This window comes from Podarcis cretensis (assembly GCF_951804945.1).
Source record: "Podarcis cretensis genome assembly, chromosome: 1".
Lineage (NCBI taxonomy): Eukaryota > Metazoa > Chordata > Lepidosauria > Squamata > Lacertidae > Podarcis > Podarcis cretensis.
In genome coordinates this window covers 105,103,129-105,121,043 of record NC_137170.1, presented here as the reverse complement: position 1 = coordinate 105,121,043, position 17,915 = coordinate 105,103,129, and the positions used below count along the sequence as shown (strand labels likewise).

At 40.8% G+C, this 17,915-nt stretch overlaps 2 protein-coding genes across 4 annotated transcripts in view; both read right to left on the bottom strand.

Annotated features, from left to right (window-relative positions):
- Positions 1–1,274, bottom strand: part of KIF5C (kinesin family member 5C) — a 76,976-nt gene extending 75,702 nt beyond the window's left edge. For both annotated transcript variants that reach the window (XM_079993328.1, XM_079993327.1), the window contains exon 1: positions 564–1,274. In XM_079993328.1, the coding sequence (XP_079849454.1) occupies positions 564–689 (126 nt within the window). In that variant the 5' untranslated portion in view covers positions 690–1,274. The remainder of the gene's footprint in view (positions 1–563) is intronic.
- Positions 1,275–7,787: 6,513 nt separating this feature from the next.
- Positions 7,788–17,915, bottom strand: part of EPC2 (enhancer of polycomb homolog 2) — a 53,668-nt gene continuing 43,540 nt past the window's right edge. Inside the window, exons 11-14 of one of the 2 annotated variants that reach the window (XM_079993415.1) lie at positions 11,938–12,068; positions 10,655–10,811; positions 9,842–10,175; positions 7,788–9,044 (exon numbers count right to left, since the gene is read on the bottom strand). In XM_079993415.1, the coding sequence (XP_079849541.1) occupies positions 8,972–9,044; positions 9,842–10,175; positions 10,655–10,811; positions 11,938–12,068 (695 nt within the window). In that variant the 3' untranslated portion in view covers positions 7,788–8,971. Of the gene's footprint in view, positions 9,045–9,841; positions 10,176–10,654; positions 10,812–11,937; positions 12,075–17,915 lie in introns of both variants that reach the window. The other variant, XM_079993414.1, reaches the window with a different exon arrangement.

Genomic DNA, 17,915 nt, shown 5'->3' with positions numbered 1-17,915 from the left:
ACCCACACCCTTTCCCACAGCTTTTGGGTATCTATTCCAGCTAAAGAGATGAAGAAGAGGCATTCTCCTTTGGGACCCGCAAGCTGATCTCCAAGTCTGAGGAGTAAGGGAGGAAGACACCCAGGCCAGGCGCGACCTTTCCTCCCACGGCAAGTGACTGGAAGGGGTTTCCCAACCTCATCCGCGCACCCTCCTCCCGCACCAGGAGCTCAAGGTGAATGCGAAGAGCCTGGATGGGAAAGCCACCCAGCACACAGAAACGCGAGCGCACCGTCGCTCCAGGTTGGGAACAATGGGCGGAGGAAGAAGGAGCACAACAATGCAGTGCGAAGGCACGCCAGGCAGGGGGCCCAGCAATGTTGCCGAGCGGGAGGAAATTGGCGGGTCTCTCTCTCTCTCTCTCTCTCTCTCTCTCTCTGCACGTCGCTGCAGGAGGCGAGGGAAGGTCCTGAGGCGAAGGGGGGAGGGGGGGGCAAAATGAAGGCAACTCCCTCGCCCGCCACCCTCACCAAAACAACAACAAAAAAGCCACCCCCAAGCAAGGCGACGGCGAGGAAGCTTACCCCGACCACGACCGTCTCCTCGCCTTTGAATTTGGGGATGAATTTGTCCCCGCGGAGGATCTCGGCTTCGTTGAGGGGCCGGAACCGGCACATCACTTTGATGCTGCATTCGGCTGGGTCCGCCATCTCGGCGCGGGGAGGAGGTGGCGGCGCCTTGACCTACGGCGCGTGGCGAGGACGGCCCGCTCCTTTGCCCCCCTCCCCGGCTTCTCGTTTCTTGTGGGGGGGGGGAGGCGGGGGTGGTGGTGTTCAAGCTGCAGGGGAAGGAGCCCGGCCCGGTCAGGAGAGGCGGCGGCGGCGGCGGCAACGAGGCATGCCCGGTTGCCTCACACGACGGCGGGCGAGCGCCAGCAACTTAGGCAGGAGAATAAATAAAAGGGCGGGAATGGCCTGAGGTGAGGGGTGGGGTGGAGGGCGCCAGCCTCAGCCCCTCGAGGGTTTCTTCAGAGGGGTCAGCCGGTGCCGTGAAAGAAAAACATCCAACTACAGGAATGCATATGGTCATTTGAAGCCTTTTTATAAAAAAATAATAATAATGAAGCCGGGTCCTTTGCTCTCCACGCCGCCCCACTTCCTGCCCACTCAAACGCCGGAGCCGCTTGCTAGCTTTGCAAGCTCTGCTGCTGCTGCTGCTGCTGCTGCCGCCGCCACCATCCCGCATCCCCGCCAGCAAACCACCTTCTCCCTCTCCCTCTCTCTCTTCCCCCACCCTCAAGGGCTTTGTGACTTCACTGCATTACATCAACCCCTCCCAAAGCTCACGGGCTGGAGGGGGAGAAGTTCCTGGCGCATCCTGGGAGTTGTAGTTCTTGTAACGACAGGTGGGGAGAGCGGGGGACCGGAGAGACTAGGCGAAAAGGAATGGGAGGAGAGGTGGTTTTCCTCTCTCTCCACCACGAACTACCCCCCCCCCCTTCTCCTAACGTTTTGCCATATTTTGGCACCTGAAGGACTTCTAACTAATACAAATAGAAAATATATTTCCAATTAACAAGCAGAATGGCACAATGTTAGCATGTATAAAGCCTGAAATCACCCGTCAGACTGAAAATCCCATCCCACAGTCCCAATATTTGCATATAAGTAGTATCTTAAGCATACTAGTTTTAGAGTGCCTTGCTTGAAACAACTTGTGAAAGTAATATTATCTGCCGAGGATGATATTATTATTACTGTATTATTATGTGCTTTTTTCTAAAAAAAAAATATGTTTAGGGGTATTCTCATTTTCCTACTCATACTGAAATATTGCCCTTCAATGAGGCCAAACTTAGATTCACAAAAAGTTTAGGGGTATGCGTATCCCCCGTACCCCCAGAAAAAAGCACTGATGATGATTATTATTATCCCTTTCTGAGATCTTCCTGATGTTGCCTCTTCTCATTTTAATTTACTTAACTTAAAAATCCTGCTCTCCATCACTGGCTCATTGGGTGGTGTTGGTACATTACTCTGGTAATCCTTTCAATCAGACGGGTACCCAACTATCCATGACTTCTCAGGAACTATCTGAATATTGCTAAATTTAAAATATGTATATTAATAATTAAATATTTGACTTGCCTCCTCACAAGTCTTTCCAATAGGGTTGCTTCCCTTTTGCTTTTCTCGCAGCTTCATGGATTCTTGCTTTGTCAGCAAAGCACTACTTCACTGCTACTTAGAAAAAGTTAATGGAACATGTTTCCAAGATAATGTTGCTTGCACCAGCTCAAGCAAATCATAATTTTATGGTGGTTCCAGGCTTCAGTGCACATGTAGTTAAAAAAAATAGTTTTTGCTCAGTGTCCTTTGCCTTATGTTGGTATTTCCCATTCATGTTACAGTGTTTAATGATCAGTGCACACCTATTATAGATCTGTCCCTCCTTTGTGAGGCCTTTCTGAGCTTTAGTAGTAATTGATAGGCAATATTTATGCAAAGTATATTACCTGGTTCTGTTAGTGTAGACAAGGCTGCTACTTAATGTTGCCTCTCCTCTGCCATGTTCCCACTGCACTCAAGATTATTTCATTGTTATTCAGCCTTCCCACCAATGAGCTCAGAGAAGCATGCACCAAACTCATATTGTATACACTGTTCTATACTATTGAATCAATGCAGTACATAAATTGTCAGGTTGCCCCTGTGCAACAACTCATGCACCCAATCCTTTTGGATTGCACAGTGCATACCAAGATTGATCTGACTAGCCGTTAACCCAATTACCTTCCAACAAATATTTGTTCCATTATGATTAATGAGACCCAAAAATGTGTTTAGAATTGGGGCGCTTTGTAAGACCTTATATTAAGCTGCCGTCCTGAGCACAAAGCAGGAGCCTAGCATGAAAAAATAATTTCTATGGTTCTTGCTTTGTGCTCAGGATGCTAGCTTAATATAAGGTATAGTAACCTTCTTGAAAAAGTACCAAATGAATGGATCAGGCTATACGTGCTTACATTGAACTTAGCAAGGTTTATTTCTGTGTATATCTGCATAAGTTCAAACTATAAATGTCTTACATCATTTTCAGCCATATATATATATGAGCTGTTCAGATAGTTATTTCCATTATCTATGGAGGATTCATATTTATATATCTGATCCTTTATTCTTAGGTCACCTCCTTATATTGTGCTTTCTGCAGCCTTGTTTTAATGAAGACGAGACTTTATACCTTTTCACTAATAATTTAAACATTGTACTTCATAATAATTCCCAGTATTCATCAGAAATCCTGGGTTTTAAAGCATTGGTTTGAAAGAATTATCCATTGAGCAAGAAGTCCTCCTTGCAAGTTCTAGATGAGCAGACTATCTGTAGCTACTAATTGCCGGAGGAAAGGCACTCCATATTCTTAGATTGGTGCCCTAATTTCCATCACCCCAAGCTGCACAGAAAAACAATCTAGCCAATGGGTAGATTGGGAAATCTATTACACAGGAAAGTGTAAAGCTGAGTGCTTAAAGAAGAGTGCTGTCTAAATTTTTTTAACTGTGACGAAGTAACCCACCATATAAGCCTAAAGAGTAGATGTTTTAGGATCCCCAGAATGGGATACACAGATTTTGAAAGCTATACAGTATTCCAACTTACTTCTAAAGGACTATTGATACCTGGAAAAATATACTCAAATAGAACTTAGCCGTATCTATTCATTTACAATCTGAATTCATACATTGTATTCTAGAGAAATCTGAGACTTGAAACTAGGTCCTAGGGCTTCATTCTGGCTCAAACCAGGAATATTTTCATTTGTTTAGCATCTTTGTCCGATATCTGCTACATATTATTAATGCAGGAAGTTTTATGGAGAAAACAAAAACAACCTGTGCAGAGACGATCCAGGCAACCATTGTAATGTTTTATAAAAACTATGTATCAAATCCCTGGGAAGTTAGCTGTGGCTTCTTGCCAGATTGTGTTGCAAAACCATCACATGGCGATAATGCAGTGCAACAGTGTCAACATGAAAGTGTCATGTCTTGCATAAAACGTTTTCTATGTAGACAAGTTTGTCATATGACAAGTGGTTGTTACTTAACAGATCACAGAGCTGTTTTGATCAGAATGAATAGTTTATAATATTAAATTACAGAATGTATTGTTGTTATTAGTATAGTTTGATTGCCACTAAAGGATGGCTATCAATATGAAAGGTGATTAGTAGATTGATAAGTACACATACATTGAGGCAGGCAAGTTGTCACAGTTCTTAACATACTGGTAGTCAATGTTTTGTTTCTGCTCAAAGGCAAACGGTCAATCCATTACATTTTGACCTGGACCACGTGTTCCTTGATAATTTATAAACATTAAAGAACAAAACACAGCATTCTGAGGGATTACTTTAAATAGCCTCAATGTTTTCTGGTTCATTTGCTAATTAATCCCCAGAATATTGAATTGCATTCCTGACTTCACTCCCCTCTAGGTTTATTCTTCCCATTTGAGCTCACTCTTGGCCTTTTTACCGGCTGCATAAAATCAGTAGAAAGGTTTCAATGCAGCAATGACAACATTCCAACTAATGGTGAATTTGGGTGATCAAGTGCCTAAAAGTCTGGAAGTAAAACAAAGGCTGCTCAAAAAGTGGCTATTACATATTCAGGGTCCTTCCTGAATATAAATTTGCAAATTAAAAGCCCTTTAGCGCTATGTAGCATGGTGGGACAAAGTTAGAGGTTTGGAACATATACCAACATTTTGTAATCCACTAACTAGTACTAGTACATGAACCCAAGTCACTCAGCTGTTGGCTCCACATCTTAGGTACTGCTGTGCTAATTGGCAATTCTAACTGGCGAATTTCCCTACTCAAACTCTGAGCAGTGTAGGATATTTCTTCTCTTACAGTGGCAGCAGTCTTCTTGGTACTAATAAAATGTATGAGCAGAGCCCCTCCTCAAATGTTGCAGAGTACCACCCTTGGTGTGCACGTTACCTGACTCTGTGGAAGAAGTGGCTGAATAAAATGAAAGCATATTAACAGGAGTCTCTTTGCTATAATTTTCTAAAAAGCACAACCTGTCTGCATGGAAGTAAGTAAGAACATGAAACTTCTGCATACAGTTGAGTGCTTGGCCGGGGAGAACTGAGGGGCCAAATTTGAATGTCCTTTGCTGCAACATGAAAGCCATAGGGGTTGTTCAACAGGGAATCCAAACCACCCTTACTTTTTGTCTATTAACGACTGACTATATTGCAGGGCGGGACGCAGGTGGCGCTGTGGGTTAAAGCCTCAGCGCCTAGGACTTGCCGATCGAAAGGTCGGCGGTTCGAATCCCTGCGGCGGGGTGCGCTCCCGCAGCTCGGTCCCAGCGCCTGCCAACCTAGCAGTTCGAAAGCACCTCCGGGTGCAAGTAGATAAATAGGGACCGCTTACTAGCGGGAAGGTAAACGGCGTTTCCGTGTGCGGCTCTGGCTCGCCAGAGCAGCGATGTCACGCTGGCCACGTGACCCGGAAGTGTCTCCGGACAGCGCTGGCCCCTGGCCTCTTAAGTGAGATGGGCGCACAACCCCAGAGTCTGTCAAGACTGGCCCGTATGGGCAGGGGTACCTTTACCTTTACCTTTACCTTTATATTGCAGGGCACAGATCTTAAACCAGTAACAGGAATTGATTGAATTACACTGCAGGGTTGTTGCGTATCAGTCCAATCTGCAGCATAGACTGCAGATTACTGAACTCACCCAGTTAACTCCAACCTCAACTTAAGCACATGCAACAGAAATCTAATACTTCTGCACAACACTGCCCAATTGTTGCAAACAACGTATCAATGGGAACCCTTCCCAACTCCCAAATGCATCTGATTTGGAATTGGCATTAGTAGGATTATTATTTTTTAAAAGAAAAGTTTAATACATTTAAAATTTAGAAAAATAATCTTCCTTCATACCACCTTTTGTTTTTGTTTTTTTTGGTGTGTGTGTGTGGTACAAACATATTGGTGCCCGGTCTAATTAAAATATTGGATTTCTCCATTAATTTATGCTCTTGCATGCCTGGGAGCATCTAAAAATAGCTTGGTCAGTGAAAACTAGGAAATGAACAACCCAGGCAAGGAGTTTTCTTTGTACTCTTTTATCACTATGTAGGTCTTTTTCCAGTCTTCCTTTTCAACTGCTTCATTCAATTTCCCTTCCACCTGGTTGCCAATTTTTTTCATTCAGTTGCTCAGCACTCCATGCCATCCCCCACCCCTTAGTTTTTGCCTTTTTTCTGTTTCTGCAAACCTCAATGTTCCCCTAATCTGCAGGTACCTGTGTACAGGTGCTGCCACGTTGTCTACATAACAGTTGGCATTCTCCCCTGAAGTTGCGAAATAGAGCGTATGATTTGAAAGTGATGCAAATCCTGCTACTAAACAGGATGGTTACCAGAAAAGCACCTTGAAGCTGGACTTATGTGCCATCATTTCTCCCTTTGCCCACAGAGTATTAACCAAAATTCCAGATATATTTGAATTATTGGTTCTTTCTTTAGCAGTGATTCTTCAGACTGATAAAATGAAGGAAAAGCAGACCTCAATATACCAGTTTTTCATGGCTTGAACTGCGGTTAGATGTTCAGTTTTATTTGGAAGACATGAGGAGCCACGTTCAGTACTTCTGTAGGTTCTTCAGGACAATTTAACTGACTCCCTATATTTTGCTAACAAACAATATCCTATACCCGATATCCAATATTTAGACTGGCTCAATAGTATGTATGGAGCCATCAAGCATGAGTCACCTGTTCATTAACTTCTTACCTTTTTTCACAACCAAATCTTCACAAAGCATGAGGAAGGGTAACATATATGCTGAAAATTCTTCTGAGAAAAAGCCATTCAAATCCTTTTCTTTCCTTCTCTGCAATGTTTTAAAAACTCCAGGAGTTCATTAGTTGCCAAGAGGGGGAATGTCCTCTGGCTCTCTCCTACTTTTAGACAATCTGAAAACTCTGGCAGCAAAGAAGCAAAGAGGCTCAATGCATTTTACTTTAGAACAGATAACGATTCTTTATATAATAACTGATGGAAGTATATTAATAACATGGTATACACACATGATTTATACTTTTTTTTAAAAAAAGAGGCACAACATAAAACCATGTAATATAATATAATAAAACCTAAAGGCAGCCTAATTCAGATGTCACTTGTTACTTTAAATATGTTCAGTCTTACTTCAAAAATATAAATTCAGAAACAATTAAAATTAGAGAAGCATTTTGTCGTTTTCTTTGCCACATACATAATTTGAGTAGTAAATTTCTATTTAGATGATTCTGCAAAAGCAGGTGCAGCATAAGTTACAGCTATGAGGTAGGGATTACTTGTGCAATATGCACTAATGTACATCGATACAAATGAAGGAAAACTTGCCCCTTTAAACAGATTCAAGCCCCAATGAAGAGATTGGCACATGCTGCCGTGTGTTGCCCACACAGTTCTGCACATGCCCAGTGTTTACCACAGTCTACCAAGTTGACTTTTACAGCACTATTTGTTCAATGATGTCTACACGGTACCAGTCCAATGTTGGGATTCACACGTGCAGCCTTGAGTCCTGGATACAGAGATCCAGCTCCATGCAGCAACCTTCTGCACATGCACTCCATGATCCAGCCAGTCATGCGCCCCGAGAAGCTTCTATGTGTTGCTGGATGGAGGTGCAAGTGTACATGCTCAACCTCGGAATATGATATGCCAACTGTTCTCCGCATTGTGAAATAAATACGTATGCAAGGTGCCCATGTTTTGATATGTATTTTTATTTCCCTGCAGTTTTCACTTATCAAGAACAAGTAACAGGGAAAGTTGTCTGAACTAGTGCATAAACAAACATTCTGAAACACCACTACACGTATCTAATTTACAAGAACCGTATAAAAAAAGTCACTAAAACACTACACTACGAAGGTGTCCAACGCTTACAGTCAGACTTTTTCCAACCCGTTACTTGCCTTGTAGCCACAGGAAAACTCTCCAAAATTGAAAGACAATCTGCCACAACCCTCCCCCCTCCCCCATCACCTGGGATGGCTCGATATCTAGACATCCAATAATTATTGCAATGATATATAATGCAATACATACCTGGTAAAATATCATTTATGTGGTGTGTTACAGTTAAAAGCCGGTTAAATTATGCAGACTTCAGATAAAATATAATCAGTTGAAAATTTTCTTCATATCTGCACAGTTTAATATGTGCTAGATGCATAATTTTTTACTAGTCAGGTTTTCTGTGTAATTATTTTTTATAAACTGGTATTATAAATAGAAATATACATTCAAAATATATGGAAAAGTGGGTTACTACATTAAATTTGCATGTATCGATCCATCCCTTTCCCCTGCACAGTAATAGAAAATACTATTTTGCCTTGAACTTCATATTTGACAGTGAAATGCCACTAAAGTATTTACCAAAAAGTCCATCTAAAATTGTGAAACAAAATGAACCAAGTGAAAACTTTACATTTTCTTTAGAAAAAAATTACAAGAATTTTTCCTAGCTATGAATCTTTTAACTTTTTTTTTAGACACAAAGTTGGATTTATTTTTACAAGATACAAAATGTAAACATGGCAAAATAAATAGTTAAAACAAGTGATGCAGGATCCCATTTCATGCTCATGATCCCATTAAAGAATTATTTTTAAATCCATTCAGTTGCAAATTCAAGTGCAAAAGCATGATGATGAATATCTACTATTCAAGTAACAGAAATAATATTGATGATACAAATAAACTATTTTACAAGGTAGTGATTTTCCCAATTTTACAAAATGTACATTATATATCGACTTAATATACGATATGATAGTCCGTTTAGGTCCATTTTAATTCCCTGTGATCCACAGGGTGTTGTTTTGCATTCAGCTGGAATATAAATGACTACACCATTAGCACAAGTTGAGCCACTGCTTTGAGGTTATGTCACCTCCATTGCTACTGTCGTCTCTGCTATTCCATTCAACCCCAATCGTTCTGGTTCATGGTTCTCTCTGAAAATGTGTTTATAAAAGGAAAATAGTTAATTTCTCAATATTTGGCAAATTAATTATCTTAAGTGTTTTTTCCACATTTGTTGTGGATAAATAATAAACATAAACACAAATTAAATTAACTGAAAATCTTACTGTTTATTTTCCAGATTTTTAAAATGAAAAACTTACCTATTGGATGTTATTTAAAAGTTCATCAAAGTTCTATTTAGTTGAAATGAATCTTATCACATGAAAACTCACAGTACAATTCTATCCAGGTTTACTCAGAAGTCACAGAAATAGGACTTATCAGAGATAAATGGACATAAGATCGCAGCCTCAATATTTTCACCAAGCAGTCTAAGTTTCTCCCACAGTAACATTTCAAAAAAGGTTTTCTTCTGATTATAGGCGATTATTTAACTGAAAATCAGGATTGTGGGTACATTCAGTTCCAGGAGCATACAATGTGAAACTGAAAACAGAATTCAGTTTACAGAAAACTACTGAAGGGGGAAATAAAAAGCATGAATGGTAATGTGTGGATTTTCAGATTTTTCCTGAAACTTCAGAAGGTGGAGTGTTGACTGATTAAACTTTACAGTCACTGGGGGTGGAGCTTCATAGCTCCCTTCACCTCCCCGTGACCATCAAAACCAGATCAAATTAGCTCAGAATATAATTAAAATTATACTTTTGTAGGATGTGATCTGGGCTCAATTCAATTTTATGTTAAAAATAAAAAGCAGAGGTGGTCACATTAAAATCCTGGTCTGAATCATTGTCTGTCTCTTTCTCTGTTTATATATACTCACCTTGCTATGCTGCTGATGGCGCTACTAGGAGTCACCTTTGGCACTCTGTCCATACTGGCAGCAACTGTGGCAAGTTTTAAGGCAGTTGGCGATGGTGCTGAAGTCCTTGTATTGATATGTACATTGACTGGAGAAACAACACTGACATTGTTGAGGTGCACTGCATTGGTGAGACAAGAATTGTTCATGGGAAGCGTTTGAGGGCTGTTTGTGCACAATGCTGGGATTAAGTGGTTTGTGGTGGTGTGGCCAACTGTCCTTACAAGTTGTACAGTTGAGATCCCTGGGCTAGATGACAGAGCCATGTTGGTGGAGTACAGAGTTTTTGACGTTGCTGTTCAAAACAAACACACAAACACACATATACAGTAAGATTTCCAGGAATAAACAATAAAACGTTCAAGAAAATCGAGGTCATTGTGAAGCTAATCTAGAACTAAACACCAAAATTCTTTTGCTTAATCCTCCAAAGCCTGTAAAAATTTAAAATGGTAAAGGAGGTTTAAGCTGAGGATAAGATCTGCCAAACTGCTTTGAAAGGGCTTGCACAGTTGAGTGCAGATAGTAAGAAGAATCAAAGCACTAGTGGGCACACATAGGAAGCAACTCACTTCTCTAAAGTGTGGCTGAAACAAAACACACAGTGAAAGTATGACCTTGCCCATTTGATAAAACAAATTTACTCTCCAATGAACAAATTCTCATTTATTTCCTAGGTTTGTTTCCAAACCATCATTTGATTTCACTAAAAATAAGCATCAAGCAGTTTGTTGCAAATCTTACTTGATTGAAGAACAAAAAAGAAATCCATACCTGTGGGCTGAACAACACCATTTATATTGTGGCTGGCACTCTGTTCCTTTGTCACCTCACTGCGACTGGGAGCAGGTGCACTCACCACTGCAGATGCAGCAAAATGGGCGCTGGCCGAGTCAAGCGTTTTTGACATACAGTCAGAGGTGCTTGAGCCCTAGGGAATTTGCACAAAACAATTATTGTTAATTATGGACTAATAAGGAGATGCTGGTGCATTAGCTCAGTGTGCGTCTCATAACAGGCAGGGAAAGTCAAAATATGATTCCAACTCAGTGTTATTACCTTTCAATATCATACCCCAGTGTCAAGAGACCATAAATATTTGCCTTTCACCCTATACCTCTATTAGCTCAAAATTCTGTCGATCCGTTCTGAAACTATAAAGAGTTCCCTTGGATGTCAACACCTCCACACCCCAAGCAGTAGCAGTTCCTGCTACATCAGATACTGCTTGCCAAGAGCTACAGAAGACATTAAGTGGTGGTGTGGTTGTGGCTTCAATGATAATGTGCAGTGTTTTGCATGAGATTATTCTTAAGAATTCACAATTCCAAATAATTTTCAGCAATAGTGTAATAATTTCCAAACAAAAAATATGGGCGGGCTTACTTATTTTGAGTGTATAATGTGAGTCACTTATTATTTAAGATATAAAAATGTTCTTAAAAACTCATTCACAGGAACAAAAAAATATGAGGGGTGAAATCAACTAAGCATTTCTTAGTCCAATTTTTACTGATTTCAAATGATCCTGTTTGCTGAATCACATTTTAAAATAATCTGTTTCCTTTAAGTAGGTATTTCTGCTACCTAGACCTACAAGCAGAACAACAGTAAAATTGACCCATACTTTTGATATAGACAGCCATCATGACATTGGCAGAACTTTTTTTTGTTTTTGTTGTCTACGTATGTGACTGTCCAGTTCAAACAATACATTTGTCTGTGTGTATATGTGCATGTATACCTAGAGCAGGGATAACCAATTAGGTGCCCTCCAGAAGTTGTTGGACTCCAGTTCCCATCAGCCCCAGCCCCATGAAACATTCCAACAGCATCTGAAGGGCACTACTTTGGCTATCCCTGACCTAGAGGAAGGTCAGTTCAGGGATGACCATATGGACAAAAAGTGCAGCGTGAACCAGTTTTAAAGGAAGCAGCTCAATTCCTTTTAGGGGTGGGTAGTTTTATTCTCTCTCTATCTCTCTCTGAGCAGGGATAACTCCTGTTAGAATCATGTTTATAATAGAAGAAAAACATTTTCCAGAACAGAATATTACCTGTGCTTTTGGATGCGTCTGTTGGGAGGAATGCTGAGACTGCTGTTTCTGCTGAAGTTGAGCAAGTTGCTGTCTTTGCATTTGAACTAACTGCTGTTGATGTGTTTGAAATTGTTCTTCTGTAATACCCCCTGTTACTGCAGAAAAGGAGGAGATTATGCTTAAATTTCCTCAAAGAATCTGGAAGAACACAATTCTCATAGCAAACTTTAAAGAATATGAAAACAGGAGAAAAAACAACAGATTTATACAAATCAGTTAAGCAATGTAAAGAAGCTTCAGTAAATGCTTTTAATCTTGTGCCGTTTACTGGTTTCTGTTTCGTCTGAGGACTACCTGCTGGATCACAACATTGAACAGTGATTTATAGTATCTAAATATAGATGCTATGGAAGAATTCCTTGTCTAATGAAAACCCTTTGAAAATGTGTTATGATTTGAGGTAAGTTACTTAATATTTAAAATGCCACCAGAAAGGAACTCCTTTCACAGGTACTGCAAATAATTTCTCAAGTGGTCATCAATTAACAGGTTCTGTAATATTCCAAGAATCAATGAGTTTCCTGAGCAAATGTTGCCTTTTCCTTGGAATGTTGAGAATGACTTGTCTCTGTGTTTGGAAAACTCGAAATATCTTGCTAGAAGTGACTTACTAATGACTTACTCAATGAAGGCTAGCAAAATGATGGGTAGGGCTGTTTCAGGTCAACAGATTCCCATGACAAAAGGGAAAACTTGATGCATCCCATCCCGTACACTAAAAGGCAGTTACTACACAGGTATTACTTCTTTGTAGATGAAAATAGCCGTACTGTTTATCATCATTTAATATTTATGAAAGTGACTAAAATATACTAGTGTTACAAAGGATGAATGCACATGCTTTTCTAGTTGCAATTTATGATGATAACACGAAAAGCATGCCTTCCAATGTTTTATGGTGGCTTGTGGTCGTCTCATTATTCAAATTCATTGCAACCTAGGACTTCCGGGTTGGCGCCATAGCCAAATGGCGGATTCCCTCCAAGCTCCGGAGGGAATCTGCTCGACAGGGGTCGGGTCCTGCCGTGCCGGCGACGCGGGGACCCTCAAAAACCACGGGTGCGGAAGCCCGTCGACCTGGTGACTCGGCGGGCACCGTTTGCACCCCCCCGACCCGCGAAGGAGCCTTTTTAAAGGCTGCAGAGCGGGGGACGGGGAGCGGCGCGGTGCTGAGAGTCTTCTGCTTCCCCTGCCGAGCAAAGCCGCATGCCATTCGACGGAGAGCGCTGACTTCTTCTTCTGAAAATTTGGACTAAAATCTTAACAACCCGTGAGTAATTTGGAAATCTGGATATTGGACTAAAAACTTTTTTTGGATTCGGCACGAGCGGGAGAGGTGCAAAAAAGAAGTCCGTCTCCCCTGCCTTGTAAACAATCTGAAGCAAGGATTAAATAATCAAGGTCGAGAGATTATCTCATTTTTATTGGATTAAATTATTAATTACACGGATGGACTGTATAAGTAATTGTGCTGGAGGATAAGAGCCAACTTTGAGAGCTAAAGCTCCCCCCCCCCCAAATCCCGGGAGTGATCCGCAAGAGGAGCCTGCTGAGGAGACATAGAAGACTTTGACAGCTGTCAAATTAGCTGTCAAAGTGGGAGAAAATAGAGAACTTTGTTTCTGACGTTCTTGCTGGTTACATTTGCTACAACATAGCGATAAATTGTTGAAAATAAAGAAGAATTGAAACAAGTTAACTGGACTGTTGGGCTGGAAGTGTAAGGAATACTTAATAACCAGAATCCCTCTAGAGGGGATTCAGGGACACTACAAGAATGGAAATTGGCCGGAAGATATTAGCTGATCTGGATGAGGTTGCCTTTCTCGTGAGAAAATTGGTAGAGCAAAGTCATGTTTTGTCTACAGTCCAGGCAGCTGAACAAGAGGAGAAGCAGGAAGGAGGGGCTGAAAAGGTGCAGAAGGCAAAGGAGAGCCGGTGGCCTGTCAAGATGGATATAAAAGAAAAAAAGGATTGGATGATGAAAATTTGTTTTGAATTGAAGAAGGAGGAATGGAAAGATTTCCCTCTGTGGAGATCTGAAGATTTTGGGACATTTGGACCTAAAAGGATTAAGAAACAAGTTTTGAGTTCCACCTTTAAATATGGAGGCCCGGCTGGAAGGAACATGGACATTTTTGGGACAGAGCCCTTCCGAGATCTGGTGGTTAATACAAAGGACTATCAAAAAAACCGGCAGATAGGAGCTGAGAGGGAATTAAGAGCCTCTGATGTGAGGAATCCAGGCTGATACCAGATGGACTAATGGACAATTGTTTAGGGATTGAAACCGGGAAAGGGAGGGAGGGGTTTGGGAATCCGAAGGGTGTACAAACATATTTTGATTCTTTTTACTGTTTTTTTCTTTTTTGCTTTGTTATAGGGGAATTCGTGTAAGGGAAATTGGGTCGACCTTAGTAAAAGTCTTCAAGCATAATGATTAATGTATATAAGTCAAAACTTGATATATAAATTGAATTAAGTATAATAACAAACTAGGGTTAAAAATTAGGGATAAGAACTTGTTGAATAAATATTAGGACATGGAATACAAGAAGGGGAGGCGAGGGGAAGTCGCGGAAGAAAGTTATTGAAAATTAGGATTCTAAATGTTGAACTTTTTTTAACTTTGTCTTTTCTTCTTTGCTTTTTTCTTTTTCTTTTTTATTTCTTGGTTTTTGTGTATTATTTGAAACTACAATAAATATCATTTAAAAAAAAACAACAAATTCATTGCAACCTAGTGTGAGTAATTCATGGTTCAATTAGTGACCAAGTTGAAGCTGAAGTAACAACAAAGTTTATAAAGCATTCATGAAATTTTATACTACACCCCAAAATATTTTGTGCTATGGGTGCAAGCAAATGGGAAAAGCATCCATCGGTAGTATAGGAAAGGCAGCAATTTGGGAGGCTGCAGATTAATTGCTGAAAATTGCCTCCATCTCTATTCCGCTAATGCATGTCTTGCATTAGTGGGTATATACCCACCCACTGGATCCCACCCTATGTATTATTTTGGATAAATGTTATTCCAGAAGTCACCATAGTTTTCTTGAAAGCTAGTACAACTCACAAATTAATGAAGAAAAGGAAAAGTCAATGAAGCAAAAACAAAATTTCCAAATTTCAAACTTGTCGAGCAACTCAGCTTTTGCCTTTGCTGCATTCTGCTGCTGTGCAGCCCCTTTCTACTGCAGCAGGCCAAGACTAACATAAATCCCCAAGGAGTTGAGGAGAGGGGAAAACAGGCTTTCGAATATTAAATGCCTCCTATATACTCAAGTGGTTATGGCCTAGGTTAAATGATGCTAACAAATGGATGTGCAAAAAGCAGAAGTTGTAGGGAGCTTTTCAATTATTTCAGCCCAATTATGGTTTTGACTTGTACTTGGGAATAGAATGCTACTTGAGCTCTTCAGTGTAAGCTTCAAGTGTTTGGCATTTAGCATCAGAACCTTAGTCTTATGGTTGAATAAAAGATTTAACATGCCTAAGCATTTCATGTGCCTCTGCATACAGCTGAATAAAAGGTATCGTGTGCCTAAGCACCAGAACCAAAACGCTTAACATAGCTTTTCACCCCCAGCTTCACTGAAATAGATTCTTTTGCCCATATTTATTTTGGAAACATTCTATTAAGGGAACAATAGATTACTGTTGCTTTTTTACTGAACAGTAATGCAGTTAAACCACATCCGGCTTCCATGCATGTGCTCTCAACCTTTAAAAGGATGATTTTTGACGCGAACTCAAATCTGATATACAAAGAACTGGTGAAGCGCAGTTGTGATCATGAGTTTTGCCAATCCCACTCCTGCAGGCTTTCAAATCCCACTGGCAGGAGCCCACTGGGGATACTTAAGTAAGCTATCACTCTTTTAGTCTCAGTACCCAGCCTATAATATGGGGATAGTAATTCTGGACTACATTAAGGCCTGCAGGGATTATTGCAAGAGTTAGATAACTAATAATTATAGAAATCAATATTCTTATGCCAAGAGTACTTTCTCTTGCTGATGTAAAACTTGTTTTTGAAAGTGCGAGTCATTTTGTAGTGCAATGACTATTTTGTTCTCAAAGGGTACAGATATGATTTGTCTACTATGCACAATCACTTTAATTTGACAATTGACTTGTTAAGGACAGTACTGCTACAGTTGGTTCCATTTTCAGCAAATATTAGTGGAAAGGTTAACAGGAATATGCGGTCGGAGTTCTACAAAAAACCCAAAAAGCTAAGATACTAAGGTGTGTGTCTTCATCACTCCGTTATACATACAGGAATCAGTTCTGAGATCAGTTGCTGCTGGCATGTTAAACAAGCACACAATTTTTGCATATACCAATTACAGAAGGTATTGAGAAGAGATAGGAAGTAACTGTTAAGAATCAAGATCCTTAAGGTATTACTCAATTACTGGGATAAAGTGCCTATTGCTGCTGCCTCAGGGTAAGCCAGGGCAATATGTATAACATGCGTTCCTGGAAAAGCTTTTAGGACTCCCCCTTCTCCACTTTAACTAAAGCTACTTAAGACCTATGAGAAACAGGCCGTCAGGAAGTTCATTATATCAGTTTCTGAAGACTGCCCAAGACAACTTAGTTTTTTCTTAAATTTCTTTATTTCTTTCCTATTTTGATTTGTAGCATGAACATTTGCAATGTCATGGTAAAATCACACAGTGGTAAGCCACTGCATACTAACAGCTTTCTAGCCAGTAATTATGGCCACAGAGTGATCTACCGTATTTATCGCTCAATAGGACGCACCCGACCATAAGACGCACCTAGTTTTAGAGGAGAACAAGAAAAAAAAATCTCTCCCTCTCTGCGCAGCGCCCCTTCAGCGAAGCGGCAGGAGAAGCGGAGCCCCTTCCATTTCTCCTCCCGCTTCACTGAAGCGGCACTGCGCAGAGAGGGAAAGCTGCGCAGCGCCTCTCCAGCGAAGCGAAGCCAGGAGAGCAAGAGGGATCGGTGCGCACTGACCCCTATCTCTCTCCAGGCTTCAGCGAAAGCAACGCAAAGCCTTCAGAGTGTAGCGGGAGCACTCCGGAGGCTTCGCGTTGCTTTCACTGAAGCCATGGAGCCTGCATTCGCTCCATAAGACGCACACACATTTCCCCTTAATTTTTGGAGGGGGAACAAGTGCGTCTTATAGAGCGAACAATACGGTAATAATGGCCTCGACCACCATTAAAAAGCTAATGTTGCTCCAAGAAGTGTGCATAAATTGTACAGCATTGTGCACATACTGTTATCAATACTAATAAGCAAGGGCAGCTCCTAAGTCCCACACGAAGAATAAAGAATTATGCCGAACACTTCTTTAAAATCCAGCAATGCGAAGTTTGGTCCATGGGAAATGTAGCGTATGAAGGTCAATTCACTTATTATCATTAGGGGGTGTGTGTGTGTGTGTGTGTTACAAGGTGGCTTTCGTGTTCCATTGAGGATCAATATGCTACTTGTGCTGTAACTGCTGTAAATAGTGAATCAGTTTTCACGATGCAAAAGTAAAATAATGGACTTTATAAATTTCTTCTAATTTCTTCTGTTGAGGAAGACCTTTTTTATACGTGTCACCAAAGCTTACTCACGACTAAGTGTGCAGCCTTAGTGCTAGAAGTATAATCAAGTCATATGTTAGTCCTCTGTTTAAATCCATTACACCAAATATTAGTAAATGATCTATGTGGGTGGGAAGTGTAATCTCAGGGACAAGATGGCCGAACTACGTAAGACTTGCAGCATCCAGGACAGCATTCATTGCCCTGCATGGCTCTTTACACATCCACTGTATGAAGGAATAAAATATCTGTACAAAAGTATGTAACACACACACACTGTGATTCTATTTTATTGCAATGACATCTCTCTCTTCCCACCCCCAATACACATACTATTTTCTCTCCTAGAATTCTCAGCCAGGTCCC